Below are 15,729 nucleotides of genomic sequence, written 5' to 3' on the forward strand. Positions count from 1 at the left end.
GAGTGGACATGGGGATGAAGCGTATTGCGAAGTGCTGCTCTTCTCCTGACACGAGGCAGTGACAGCCCCAGCACCTACCGTGCCCGGAGCAAGGCTGCATGCTAAAAGTGAGTGTTCAACATCATCTGATGCTTGTGCGAGAGCAGCAGAAGCATCATATTTAACGGTAACACGCCACCAGCGTAAATACCAAATACTTATCATTTTTACACGCCGCCATCAGTTAAACAGGAAACTTAAAAACGGAGATTAACCCAACGATGTTGTTCACATTGTGCGTACGTGAGTGAAGTTATTCACAACACGATTTATGTTTTAAATACAACTTCATTCTCCCATACGCCAGCTCAATGTTGTTAAGAGACCATATGCAGCAACAGGAATTTCAAGTTTATGAATGTTAATTTATCAGCGATGGCTTATATTAACAGGTCAATATTCCTGGCATAATAGCAGGATCCACTTGGGTATTTCTTTACTCCTGCCCTGATTCTCTATGTGTTCTCTTTTGACTACTTCCAATCTATTTTATCTAGTTCAAAAAGAAGACAAAATTGGGAGTTGAAAATTCAGGTGTGTGAACTGCAAAATAGTCCTTCTTCTGGTGTTCAGTTTGAAATTCCAAATTGAATGGAGACCAGAAGGCTTCTAGTTTTAAAAAAAAAAATATAAAAAAAATCACTGTGCTCCACACACATTTTACTGGGAGACAAACTCATGCCTATAAAGGAGGAAAGAACAGAAACTCGACCACTTCAAAAGCTCTTTGGACTCCACAGAAACAGTGAGCAGATGCTATCAAAATAAAATGATCCTGTATCTTTTTGTCAGCCAGTGACCTCTGCCATTTCTGCCATTTACGTCAGACATTCAGCCTTCAGAAAACCCAAAAGCCAGCCCAATTTATGTCCAACTTCAGGAGATTAATTACCAAGAAAACGCGCTGGGTGAATAATGTCTCTTCTTTGGCTTCACCAAAGGAACGTGGAGCAGTCGAGCTCAGGGGACAACAGGCTTTTCATCTCCAACCGCTGATGGATCGGAAAACCTCCACATTCTGCCGGAAAGCTGTGAACCCTGAAGCAAAGAGACTGCGTAATGGTGCAAGGAGAACAAGGCTGGCTGTACCAGTAGACTCCATGGACACCAGTACAGGGATTCACACGATGAAAACCACTGCGTCCACTAATCGCAGTGAGATCCATGACTTCACTTTTGCCTGAGGTTCTTGCATCTCAAACGCTGGTTTATGCATCTCCAAAGTCGGAAAAATCTGAAGTTCTCATTCTGCTCCTTCCAGTCAACAAACCGTGGGCCATCTCAGAAGAAGTCAAAAGGAAACGTGCTTCTTGTACTAGGTTTAAAGTAGGTCTGTAAGGACCAGTGCAGACAACTTCCCAGCTGAGGAACCCAGCTTCAGTCCAGAACCCACCAACGCTAGGTAGGAAGATGCCCAAATTAACCCAGCTTGCTGCATGACGACTTCTTCAACCAAGAGATGGGGATTACAGGTGTCCAAGCTGCTACATGAATTTGTTGATACTACCCACCCTTCCGTGTGCAGATTTGTCCTCATCGTTCTTGAAAAGATCTTGAGTTTGAGGTTGAGGAAAGTCACCCCCCACCCTGCACAGCGAGCAAACGCTCTGATCTTACAAAAGCTTTCCCCAGGGTTACTTCCATCAGAAGTTAAGTTTTGCAGGATCCAGGTCTAAGTCTTGGAGTCAGCTCCGTGTACCAGAAAAACGAGGCAAGGTCATCTAGAGGGAAGCCATCTAGAAACAGCAAGAGAGCACGGTACAACGCATTCAAGTAGTAACAAGGCACAAAATGTTCAGTCTGTTTTTCTTTAACACCGACTGTACCCAGCTGCAGTTTTCTAAGATGAATAATCCTATCACGTCAGAATACAGACAGAGACGGACACCTGGTATCTCCGGGCTTTTTAAGTTTCTCTTGAAAACGATGCAGGCTGTGAGGAACGGCTGCTCTGTAGAAAAGCAGCACAAAATTGAGCAGAGGGAGTCCCTCCACGCTGGCTGGCGCAAGCACGAAGGATGGAGCAGACATGTTTGGCAACAGCAGTCGGGGTATGGGGGGAAAAAATGGAAGTTTGCCCTTCCAGAGTCCAATGTGAGGAGCAGGACACAGGGGAAAGGGGATGCTTTGCAGGAACCAAGGTGCTACCTCCAGCATCTCCGGTCCAAGGACATGAGGAATGTGCCACCCAGCACAGCTACAATGAGGAGCAGATGACACCGACTCCATCAGCAGATTTGAAATAAGTATATTTTTTCCTGTTAAGTAGGAATTGACATGGAGAGGCCAGCAAAAAGAGGCTCTAGGCACTACCAGGGCTACACTGAAAGCAGCCACGTTACAAAATGATGTGGTTTATGCCCAAGCAAACCTGCCATTCCAAGGGCAGGCGGCTCCAAATGAAAGCAAGGAGCGGTTTCTCACTTTAGCATCAACACAACGCCTATTAAGTCTAGGTATCTTTGGAAAAAATTTACATTTTCTTTACAGCATTGCAAAACCTGTCCGGAAGATTCCCCGAAAGACTCTTACTCTCCAAAACAAAAAGAAGGAACGGCCAGAGAGTTTCACCCCGTGTCTCCGAACAAGGGCTAACGCCTCAGATGTGTTACCACCTCTCAATCAGGGCTCAGAAGCTACGCTGTTGAAAACAACGTCATCTGAAACCAGCAAAAACTAACAAAACCATCTCCTCAGGCTTTATCTGAACGTTGCTATATATATAAAGCCAACGTCTGAAAACATTCCACGTATTTTTATTTATTGGCATAAAGCCATAAAGCAGCATAGCATAGTGTTAAACGTAGGAAATCACTGTGTTAACAAAAAGAAAACAATTTCAGAATCACTCCTCAGCAAACATCGTTGCAACAGCGAACGGAGCTTTGTTGCTTATGGGCAAACCCGTGACTTCTCCGACCATCCAGTGTACGTGGCGTGTACAGCCTAGCACTCCCTCTGCTACTGATGCACACAAATATTCTTTTCTCAGATAATGGGAAAACAAGGAATAGCATCGCATGATAGAATTAACAACTTTGCGCGCCTCCAGGTTAGGATTTCAGGTCCACGAGGAGCTGTGAGGCTCAGCTGCTTGCCTGTGTTGCTATCCCATCGCCATCAGGACTCTCGTGGTCTCTGCCGTCATGTGCTAACGCTGACATGCGTCAGCAGTCTGAATAAGTTTCCGGCTTTAGTTATAAAACAGTCAGAGCTGGGAAGAGCCCTGCTCCAAGCTCGGGCAATGCAGGGACAGAATTGATTAATCGCATTACCCATCACGTCCTTCGCTTCTCTGCTGAGCTCACACCGCCCGAGGTGCCTCTCGCCCTGCCAAAGCGTGGATCCTGCCCCTCTTCCATCATCTCGCTCTGGCCTTTGACCAGAAGGCAAATGGAAAAGCTTTTTGGTAACTTCCAGCTGATCTTGGCTGGGAATGAGTGACTCACAAAGGAAAAAATTCATTGCCGATTCCTTTGCAATCAAAGGTCGAGCAAAGCTCACACTGGGACCTGCGGAGCGGCTTTCCACGGTCTCACCGGTAACAGTTCGGGTGCCAGGCTCCTTATTCCATCCTTGTTTTTGTTTAGGAAGGCAGATTTGAAGGCCATAAATATTGTTACACATCTGGCGAGACACGCCCGAGTGGAAAATCCGTCTCGCTGAAGGTAAGCGGCTACAGGAGAGAGGAGCCGTCGCCTCTGCCTCCAGCCAGCCCGCAGCAGCCTCCGGTGCTCACCAGCTCCGGCTTCCTTTCCCGTGCCGCTTTCCAATGTCGAGCGTCAGCAACCTGAAAAGCTGCGCTGCAGTTGTGAAAGACAGTTTTCCCTATTTCCGTATGGTGGGAAGTCTTCATAAGGCTTGGCTTATTTTCCCTAAACATGTCAGGCTTTTCTTATTACTCCCCACATGCAACAATCCCACCCCCTCCGTGTGCCGAGCTCTAACTCCGTCCATTATTCTTCCCTTCCACAAATATTACTTCCATTGTAGCCTGGCTTTCCAAACTGCACAACCTTCTGGAATTTGCCACCTTTATGTGGAGGCCATTTCTTCCAAAATACAATGTCTACAAAAGCAAGGACTGCTCAGGGGAGAAAAAGGAAGGGATTGCAGGCAGAAACACTGTGACTTGTGACCATCCCGTCGTCTTCTCCTCTTGCACTAGGTCAGATGATTACAACTGAGCTACTGGAATAAAACCAAGTTCTAGAAAATGCCAAAACTTCAGATTTCAATAGGAAAAACTTATCTACTTGAAGAGAAAAACAAGACAGACATGCCAGCACTTTTCAAGCCAAATTTCATTTACTTAAGAAGACCTCAAGATGTTTCTTACACTAGCGTTTTGTTTGGGGGTGGGAGGGAGAGATGTTCCCCCCTCCTCCTTAGCTCACATCGAGGCAGAACAGCTCCTCTGTTCACACCGACACCGCAGTAATAAAAGAAAGAAAACAAACACAAAACGTGATTTCTCCTGTACTTGCTAAGGGTTTACTGTTTAAAGTGAGTTTAAAATCTTCATAGTGCTGCTTACTGTAACTTAGCAATGCTGGCTGTACATATGTCTGTCCAAAATACAGAAAAGCTGCTTAAGAAATGCATCAAAACTATTTTTTACTTTTAGGAGCAGCTGCCCAGCTACTCAATTCCTGCCAACAAAACTATTCAACATCTACAAGTGGAAAAGCGCAAAGATACTTAAACCTGAATGTCTTGACAAAAAAGGGATCCAATGCAACGTTTGCATCTGTAACTCTATGCGGATGGTGGTCTGCTATATCCAAAACATGCTTACAATCTAGGAATTATAAGCAACAGGCTTTAGAAATAGGCATAAGACAGGGTAAAGCCCAGAAATTGCTGCTCAAGTACACAAACAGATGAACAAATAAATGCTTTGCGCTTGTTAATTAAAATGGTGGATGCTAGGCTGTAATGAAAAAAGCCAAATGAACTTCTTCTAGATAGTGCTAGATATGCAAAGCATAGCAAGACGAAAAAAATTCTTCCCTCTTTGCAGAAATAGTTTACAAAGCAATTGCAGGACTTAGTACTATGATTAACGAAGGCCCTGATCACCTCCAAGGAAACCAGTGCCAGGGAGAAAGTCAAAGAAGTGCCATTTTATTTGGCATCAGAGTAAGTTCAGAGCTTTGATATTTGCATTTGTAATTCTGGGGTTGTTTCATTAGATTTTGAGGTTGTTCTGATGCTGAAAATTCTAACACAACTGCAGGAGCCCCAGATTTTTGGAAAGGACGTAAGTCTGCAAGATGCACTATCACCTTGCAACAGCTGCTGAAACCTTGCTTTCTGAATCAAAAAAACCCATCTCCAGCGTCGGGGAAGACACTGAAGATGTCCAAGAATCAAACTTGGTGCAGCAGTAAGGCACGCTGCAAGTCATCAGTCATTACATACAGTCTTCATCCACAGAAATCTGGGCAGGTTTAAGTTCCCAAACCTTTTCTTACCCAAAGTGAGACTTCATCTCCACCTGAAGAAGAAACTGGGGAATACATGTTTGTAAAAGTGACATAGGTACGACACCTTCATTACAATACCATAAACTCAGGCTACAAAACATTTTCAGTTGAAGAATCTCACAACTACATCGCTCTGTCTAAACTATTTCTGCATATTGAACACTTCGCTTTGGAGACAAGAGACTAATGAAATTCTTAATCTTGTCAGCGATGCCATAAGCCACTCATCAAATGAAGCTAACTTATTCTGAGCTCCCAATGAGGATGTCAAGAATTTGCTGTTTCCTTCATGTCTTTAGTCTAAAGATTCAGTGTTTGAGTAAAGAGAAAAGATGATAGACCGCATCCCCACTCCTGCTCCTCCTCGTCCCACGGACATGCCCAGCAGTAGCACGTCTGCTTAGACCTTTCACAAAACAGGCAAGTTTGAGTGCTGTGCACTCCCTGCCCGTGGCATGAAAAGATGAGGAGAAGGCAGGAAAAGATGAGGAGAGAAGCAGTAGGATGCATTTCCTTGATCCAACGTATGTGCAAGAGCAAGCCCTCCCTTGCAGGCATGGAGCAGCATGGTGTGCATGCACGCATGGGTGCACATGGGACGTTTACGACGTACCCTGAGCAGCTGGTTTTTAAAAAACACCTGAATTCCTCCAAAAAGAGCTCTGCATCTTCATTTAGGACTATTTCTATACTAAATTCCCCAGTTCAAACCCTAGCGCTTCACTTACACAGGATAAATGGGTTTTATTTGCTTTAATATCCCCACTGCTTTTTTCATGAGCCATAAAGGAGCTGGACAGCTCGAAGTTTGAGGTCCAAATATGAGGTTATAAATTTTAGTTCTCTCGACAAAATAACAGCTTTCCTGCACCTACAGTCACTGGACTTAACACAGTTGCCAGTTTCTGAAAGTCGGTTTAATCTAAGAGTCATCTAATGTGGGCTGACTTATGAACGCAAACACAAGAAGTATGTTTTCACAAAGAAAGCGCATCATAATTACACATTGGTGTACGGTTTTGGGTTTATTTTATTGGTGAGGTATCATGGGGTTTATTTCAATAATGCTTTATTTTATTTTTAAAGCAATTCTGGTCATGACGACACACTTACTACTACTGGAGATCACTCTGCAGGTCAGCCTTTTTCATATAGGATTATATCATTCCTATTTTAAGTTTTTCATCTAGCCAAGCTTAGACATTAGAGGAAGAACTTCATTACCTAACGGTCTAGATATACTGTGCTAACTGGCTTCTCAAAATTAGATCTCAACTTCTTTCTAACGCAGACTTTTACCAGATTCAGTCATAGCTTTAACATAATGAAGTACGTCCAGCAAATCTGAATGACTCTTTTATATTTTTAACAGACAAATATTTAAAGGCACGGGCAATTACAAGGAAATAACAGAAATATTTGTCGCAGAAATTCTCCATCTTTTCCTCTTGAATGTACTAGGCGAACCGCGGATGCTGTGACGGTTCTTGTGCTATTTGTGCATGAACGCGTACATATAAAAACACGTGTATACGTACACACACGCTTATTATGCACACATATGAGTGCATATATAAATGTCTTTACATGCATGCACCATCCCACACCTTTGTCCTGAAGAGAACGCAGAGGACCCACTAAGGACACAGGCATTTGCTGTCCATCAGTCTTCAAACAGCAACTGTTCTTACAAACCCAGGCTCCTATCTGTGTTTGAGAAGTCTGTAAATAATACACCATTAACTTTTAATCCTATCTTCCCCACTCTGACACGTATTTTGTATTAAAATGAAAGTTATATAAGGTTGAATTGAGGTTGCTTTTTAATATTGCATTAACGCTATTTACCATGTGCAGCGCTAATCCCCCTTTGAAAAGAGAGCATATTAGCAATTCTGAAAGCTTATGTTACCATAGCAATAGTCTATCACCGTGAAATATTTATATAATGTCTAACGTTTCCACTATGCAACAGCCATCTCCTAAACTGTACTTCCTACTTATCCTGTGCCTTACGTTTCCTCTCCATCCCGTGCAACAGAGCAGCACAAAGCGCCCGCCCAACGCCTAACTTGCACCGTGCAACTCCCAAAAATCTCATGGAGTGCAGACCCACTCGCACCCGCTGCATCTGTCTTTCCTATTCCCGCAGAGACAATAAGGTCCAAATATTTGGTTTGCACCTTGCGCTGACGGCGTACATCCAGCAAGCAATTTATATGCCATTCTACTCCCAAATATGTGATATCAGTAACAGGTAACTTAAAAAACCTTCTGTTGTGTTAAATTCTACTGAAATTTCCTAAACGCAGGAAAAGCAAGCCACCTGTTGGCGGTAGGGCACAGAACTTCTGAACAGATGTGGATGGGTGGATAACATTTAACATGACACCAGCTTACCTTGCTTTCTCTCCTCCACACTATCCACCCTATGCCCCCTTTTAAATCTTGGCGCTCGCATCCCTTTAGAAAAGATCATTCTCTAAAAAGGGGGTTACCGAGTCCAGCACAGTATCTCCACCCCCAAAATAAATTAGTTGGTGCATCTCCTCCTGGTGAGGGGATGCTTTCGCACGCCACCCAACGCAGGGCTGCCCATCGCTTACTTTGATGTGCTCGTGCAGCTGGGCCTCGTGCTGCCGGGAGAGCTGCTCGTGCTGTCGCTGGAACTCGGCGATGAGGATTTGTCTCTGGATCTGTTGTTTCTGCTTCAGAGCCAGGAGTTCCTGCTGGAGCTGCTGTTCCCGCAGCGTCGGTTCTGTCACGGGCATGGAAAACTGGTGGTCCAAGCGGAGATCCATCGGGACTGAAGTCGGTGCAACTTGCAAGGGCAGTGCTGTGGTCACATCAACTGCAACGTGAAAACGCAAAAGGAGAGATGAGTGTATTCCCGATTCACACAGGGATCTAGTTCTCATACTGCGTCCAGCAAAGACCTTGAGGAACCATGGATTGAATCCAGAAGAGCACCATTACACTCCCACCATTTTTTAAACGGTAAAAGTAGCACTACAGGAATTCAGAGTTCAAGAAGTTTTCCTCCAGCCACCACCTCCTACAAATACATGCATTTTCTAAAAGCAAAGGACTTCAATGCATCGTGCGTGACCCTTCTTGATACCATTCTTCATTTGCGTATTCAAAACATACACATCAATTCCACCCTTCCAGCATCACTTGAAATAAGAAGGATACAGATTAATCTAAGACTTCACAGAAAGGATCAATCTTGACTTAAGATGGATCAATTGAGGGACTCCAATGGTCAGGAACATGAGAGTCCCGCTTTAAAAAACTTATGCAGAAAAACACTATGTGCTGTATCCCTTCATAACCAGTTTTGGCAAGCAGCTTAGCGAAAAGTAAACAGGTAATGAAGCATCTAGGAAAAACTGTTATCTAGGAAAAAAAGTCTGTTGAGCAGGTAGCAATAGGAAGCTTCTTTGCTTACACAAAAAGCATCTCCCTGAAAACAAGGGGCTTGTGGTAAAAAAGGGCAGCGACAGACATCTATGAAAAACACCTTTGCAACAACTGAACTTAGCTTGTTTTGGCTAATAAAAAGAAGTACTGCCATTCCACAAATGACTAAAAATTTCTAAATTCCACCTGAATGACAGTTCTGCGCTTCACAGGTACTCCGTACATTTGCCACATTCAACGCCTCTCTCTACAGGGCAATCACTCAGTAACTCTTCTGATACCTCTGAATGAATATCATCTGCAGAATAAAAGAGGTTAACCCTTCAAAAACATTGAGCTTCGATAAAATTGGAAAATAAAGGGCCTTTTTTTTCCCTTGGTTGGTTGGGGTTTTTATTTTATTGAGTGTTTTCTTTTTTAATATTTAAGATGCGTTTGTGCAAGGTTGGGAGGGAGCATGAGCAGCATCACTGAAGCTGGATCAGTCACACATCTGCTAAGACACCTAGTCCTCGTAAAAGGGTTACCCAGGCTTTGCCGAAAATCCCTGGGGAAGGTTATGAGATCTCTCGGGGGGCAGAGATGCCACGCTACTACAAAACTATGGGTACAAGCCACCACGAGACCAGCCCCAACAGGACAGACATCCTTCCAAAGCAAAAGTAAAGGAGGTTCTACTATGCTAAAGCTGATTTCTCCCTGCCTACAAACGAACTAGCTGGTGAAATAAACTCCAATTCAAAAGGAAAAGCACGGAAAACGTTTCGGAACTGCAAAAGGTTTAAGGAAAAGTTTTACTAAGTAAGAAGGACCACCAGCTTTCACCACCTGTACACCGCCCGTGAAAATAATACTCGAAGAGGAACTTCCATTTTATACAAAATTAAACTCGTATTTCACTTCAAGCCTGATCATTAAACCCTAGGTCTGATTTCAGCCACCTCCTCAAGGACGTGAGACAGGAGTGAAGAACCAGTTGACTCTCTCCTTCCAAGCAGCGTGTCCTCAGGGGTCACCTGAAATCAACTGTAAATCGTTAGAAATAAATGAAGACCCTGTGCTGAAGGCGGCATGAAGCACTGGTCACACGAGTCACTTCACTGTCACCGTTCTCTGCCATCCCCCAGAGAGAGTCAGAGCGATACCCAATAAATACCCACACGTCACTTCTAGCAGGACATTAGCATCATCGATCCCAGACAAAAAGAGTTCTAATACGGTTTTCCCCAAATGCTATACATTTCTTTAGTTTTGCAGTAATTCAGAAACACGTAAGAAGTTGATGCTGGTAAAATCTGAAGCTAAATGAAGCACAGAAAAAGAAAATGAAAATTAAAAAAAAAAATAATAGAGGAATAATTCAGAAAAATCTGGGGTGTTTTGTAAACATGTAAACCAAAATGCATTGCCCTGCTGCCAAGTGAAAGGTCAGAATTTAGGGATAACCAAAAAGGCAACGCCATCCTGGACGACAGCTCCTTGGAAAGGGGGATGTTGAGGAAAGTGGCGGGGTTTTCAAAAGCAAGACCAGACCAATGCTGCTAGAGCTGAAGGCAGAAAACAAAAAAACCCAACCAATCAACCAACGAAAAAATCCCCACGTACCAAGAGGTGAATGTAGAAATTTTGCTGGGTCTACACAAGACCAATTTCAGGGAGAACGTCAACACTTCTTCAAAAGCAGAGAAATAAAGTTCAGCAGAGAAATATAGCTTAGTGTAGGAAATGGAAAACATGGTAAAAAAAAAACAACACCAAAATACCATTGCTTGCATTTGAAAATAAAGATGCAAAAAAGAGGGGGAAGGGTGTTGCAGAGACAAAATTATCTCAGTTGAGTGAAAGAGTTGCAGAAGGGGGGCTGTTGTTTCATGTACCCCACAGCTGGTCATTCCTCTGGAAACCTTGGGTGCCGAGGCTGGGAAAGCAACGCTACCCATCCTCCCATCGAGCCCAGGGCATCAGCGGACACCCAGTGCCCCACCACACCGTCCCTCCAGCCCAGCACCCTGTGGGCAGGTCCTGCCTCCTGCACCCCATCGCCGGCTCCGTCACAGATGACCCCCCCAAAGCCGGCAGGAGGGTTGTAGGAGCACAGTACGCGTGCAAGAGCGGCATGCTTCCCCCTTCCTACGCTCAGCTTGTGCTGGGGAGGAGGAGAGGTTTGATGGGGTTTTTTTAGGGTTTTTTTTTTTTTGATGGAAACATTTTCTGCAAAAGGTCACATTACTGGAAGTGTTGCTATTTTTCAACCCACAAGCTCTTCCCTCCACTTCCCTATTGTTTTCCTTCCTGTGGCCTTTTCCCCACTCGCCTCTCTCCCCCGCAAGACCAGAGCTTGGGATTCCTTGCCGTGGGTCACCGAGCCACAGCCAGAGATTTCGGGGAGAATGCCACGCTCTCGCCTACAGATAACCATTCGAACCCACCTAAACAACACGTTCCTAAGCTCTCCTTGGGAACGGCCAATGCTTTCCTCCGTGGTTGGTACCGTGGTCAACCCTTTCCCATTCCTGCCCACGGAGCATCCCTATGGCAACTGCTGCAGCCGCTCGCGCAGAAAAAAACCCCTTCATCCGTCTTCCCCGCACGCGAGTGGGAGCTGACAGCTCGAAACCAGCCCTGCGGAGGCTATCTCGTTTCACGGACTACCGCTTCAGAAACTTCTCATCTTAGATATGATGCTTTAAATTAGATCCAGGTTTGCCAGGATTTCAGAGCGACAGAAGAACGTTTTGGATTCCTCCAGCACTGCTCAAGCTCAGGCAAGCTCGTAACGGCCGTATATCTACACGGTACCTGCCCCAGCAGCACGGTGTATGGGGTTAAAAGGTGCAATCGGAAACCATCAGGTGTCCCAAGGACTGTGGGGAATGGGATGTGTCCTGGAAAAGTAAGAGAGTGAAGTTTCCATGCCAGCAAAAATCCCATTACTATGCTGGATGTATATGGAAAGTGGGAAGAGAGAGAAGAAAAGGAGGTCTTATGCAAACTAATATGTATTTGTACAAAACAAACAAAAAAAGCCCCCCAAAAGCAATCTACCTTCAAGAATACGATGCGCCGTGGCTATCAAAACCCCATTTTAACCATCTGCATATGGATACTATATCCTGAGTATTACTAATGTAATTACTGTATGTTAGAAAAGACGCACGGTGATTATCCTTGGAACAGCAGCGATTTTATCGGCGGGGGAAAACTCCAGGGGCTGCCGTACCATTTCACCAGGGGCAGTGACTTTAGATCCACCTTTAAAAGAAGTTGAAACAGAATTGTACAACTCAGCTCGGTCTTACCCCACCGAACCAAACGTATAGGGATCACTCCAACGTAAGGACGTGACCCGACCATCAGCAACGCACGGGATCCACCTGGAAATGATGTCCAGGCAAGCGCTGGATATGGAAACGAGCATGGAGTTGCTGAAGCTCTCCTACTACTCCCCCCTCCCTCCCAAATTTTCAGATAAATACCCCAGAGCTCCAAAACTCCCCAAAGATAAATTTGAGTATGATTTAATGCAACTTTATAGCCCCCAAGGCTCCAGGAGAGCTCGAAACAGTTAATCCTAGAGGATCAAACCCAATGAGTCAGTAAACCAAACAGTGCAGCGGGTTCCGTGAATCACAAGCCTTTTAAATGCATTGGCTATTTTTATGTCCAGCCAAAGATTTCCGAGCACCTGGCAATAACATCTCCCATCTTTTACACATATGGACTAAAGGTCAGCGTTACTAATACAGCGGTAGCAGTCGCTCCTGCTTACCCAGTCTCCATGTAAATCTGTTTATCTTCAATACAGCTTACTGAATTTGTCAACGCTATTTAGGCTAAATGTAATTTTCCTCGAAATCCGCGTGCGTTTTCCTACACGCACCTTTATGAGCCAAACACTGCGTTTCCTAAAAGCAGAAAATAAAAGCGTTCAACACGTTAAAATAAATCCAATTTCAGCCAGAAGGAATACACTACTACTTGTGGTTGTGTCTTGTGATAAATAACTCCTGCTTTACTCCCTATAAGAGCCTTAACTTGCACCGTGCTGGCTAACGATCCTGAGAAAACTTGACAAATCTCCCATTTCCCATCCAAAGGGACTCATCCCCCCCGAAACGCCCGACATGTGGGCATGGGGCGCCAGCTGCAGAGATCACGACCACAATTCCCATTCAGAGTCTCGGCAGAGGCTGCGTCATCCCCGACTCTTACTATTTCAGTCTCCAAAAAAATAAAAAAACCCAACCCCTTTTTGAAATGCCATGAGTTCCCCATAGAAGCAGTGAGCACTTCTGACCTACAGAGCCCTCCCGAAAACAATAAAACCTTCTCTGCTTAATGAACACATCATCAAAACAAAAAAGCCTGTATTCTTATGAATATTTTATGGTAGACTAGAAAATTGCTTTTATAGGTTCTGCCTTGAGAACATATTAATACAATCAGATTCATGACGTTAGCAAAAGCACAAAGACTATATTCAGAGTTTTAATGAGAAATGCCAAACCCATGAATTAGAAGACAAGATCGCGATTATGAATAATAAACTATCTCATGTTCTCCCTGCCTTTTCCTTCCTTGTAGGAACAGAAGGAGAAAACAGGAGGAATTTCATTTTTGGATTTTTTTTTTTTTTTAAAAACCTAAAGACGTAGGGATTATTTTTTTTTTTCCCCCCACAGTCAAGTTACCATTATTTTTATACCAAGTTAGAAACACTCTGCCGGTTTTCCCCTCCCAAAATAAATAAAACATGGCTATGCATCAAAGACTGCCTGTGTGTTGTACGTTAATTAAGACCTAAAGCATTCTAGTCCCCATCGACTGCCGGCACAGAGCGGCCTCGTGGTTGAGACTGTAAATTTGACATCTCGCAGCTTGCCCGTAACACTGCTGAGTGGAAGTCATCTTAAACACATCGAAGTTGTTAAACGCGCTCGCTGTAAATAAACTGATCATCCCAAACCTGAAAGCAAACGTGCGTTTCCTACAAAAAAATGTTTGACATTAAAATCATTTCACATAAAGGCTGCAGATAAACACGTTATCAGAGAAATCGTACGTTGAGTTTCTTCCATGCTCCAAAATGGAAAATAACTTCTCCGTAAGTCCTGAGCATTTTGGAAGGGATTACGGGAAGGTGACACTACTTAAATATGTGCATACACATTTAAATAAAACTAACAGTAATAACTGCATTTTCTTCCCCTTCTCTGATACAGTATTTTCATGCAAGTCCTTAAAGGACGAAAATATAGAAGGACTGTGTCCTGAAAACACACTAAAATGTATGTTAAAACAAAATTTCAGTACGAGACGGACATGAGATATTTGAAGCAAAGATTTAAATTCAAATCCTCCTTCAGCATAACCTTTACTTAAGCTGAACTTTAAAAACATTTCTCAAGCTGGTTTGTTTTGGTTTTTTTTTAAATCAAATGTTGTTGCCAGAAAGACGGGGTTTTTCCCTTCTTTTGTTTAAATTTAAGCAGCACAGAAAATTGCCTCTCACATTTGAAATACAACATCACCTTCAAATGGAAAGCGCATGAAACCTTTTCCTCGAGACCTCCTTCCCTCCAGCCCAGAGCGAGTCCCACTGAATTTGCACAGCTCCTTTTTACTCGGCAATTCCCTTCGGCTCGAAGGGAGAAATCCCATCAACCTCCCCAAAACCGCTGCTACCCCGGGGGTGTGGTGTCGGTTCAAGGCGGGAGGAAGAAAAGCAGCCCCCCCCCGCCAGCCCCTATAGCATATAAAGTACGGACATACCACCACGTGTCTGGGACAGAGCGAGTTTAGGAGACAGAGTGCACAAAACCCCGATAAAAAGAGCATTTCAGCTCCTACAGTAACTCTATAGTCCCTGGTGCCTTTCCAAATCGCTGCACACCAGGGAGGGAACGTTCCTCCGGACGGCTGCGGCTCAACCTCCCCGGCCAGGGCTTTCCAGAAATCATTGACTCAGCTTCTCCCCCCGCCTCTCCCCATCTCCCATCCTCTCTGGACTTGGGCTTTATTTCTAAACTAATGAATTAGTTTTCTAATTACTGGCATGCAAGCGTTGCCCTCCAGACAGATTCTGCCAATAGCGGCACGTCAGCCTTTGAGCGCACACAAAAAAATAAATACAAAAGCAAGAGCTCGTGCTCAGCATCCCCAAACTCTCGGCTGCCGCCGTTTGAGATAACCTCATCTGTCCCGCTGAATCAGCACCGTCCCGGCACGGAGCGAGTTGCAGGATGCCGAGGCAAGCGTGTGTATGGTCTTCCCCCTCTAAGTATTATTTTCAGCTGCTTTCATCCCTGGGCAGAAGTCAAAAAAAAAAAAAAAAAAAACATGTTTATTCCACTGACTTTATTTCTTGGGTGCTGCCCTTGCTGTCTGCCAACAGCTTTTGATTTTTAAAACATTTCCTGTATTTTGCAAAGCCTTCAAATACCAGGTCGCTGCCAGCAGAAACGATTTTGGCGTTTCAGAAGCACGGCGCGGACAGGCTTCAACGCCGTTTCTAAAACCCATCGCCTTCGTTTTGCTTGAAATCAGCCTAGAAAGGAGGCAAGGAGCAACTGCTTCCTCCAAGCGCAGCCGACGGAGCGTTTGCGGTGGTTTATTCGGGAAGGAAGACTTGTGTTATTTGAGTGTCGTTAGATTATTATGAATTAAGTCCCTCCCCAATGGGAACTGCCTGCTCTGCCCGTGCGGTGCCGGCAGCAGCGGGCAGGAGTGCCGGCATCCCCCTCCGCCCGCCGGCACGCTGGCTCCGCCGGCGAACAAC

General features: G+C 44.6%; 1 protein-coding gene across 1 annotated transcript in view; it reads right to left on the minus strand.

Annotated features, from left to right (window-relative positions):
• HDAC4 (histone deacetylase 4) overlaps nucleotides 1-15,729 on the minus strand; it is a gene marked incomplete at its 5' end in the record, with an annotated part of 137,889 nt that overhangs the window by 90,808 nt on the left and 31,352 nt on the right. Inside the window, one exon of the mRNA XM_009699947.1 lies at nucleotides 8,135-8,379. Coding sequence (XP_009698249.1) covers nucleotides 8,135-8,379 — 245 coding nt within the window. The remainder of the gene's footprint in view (nucleotides 1-8,134; nucleotides 8,380-15,729) is intronic.

Source organism: Cariama cristata, unplaced genomic scaffold, assembly GCF_000690535.1.
Source record: "Cariama cristata isolate BGI_N322 unplaced genomic scaffold, ASM69053v1 scaffold9295, whole genome shotgun sequence".
In the NCBI taxonomy this organism is placed as follows: domain Eukaryota; kingdom Metazoa; phylum Chordata; class Aves; order Cariamiformes; family Cariamidae; genus Cariama; species Cariama cristata.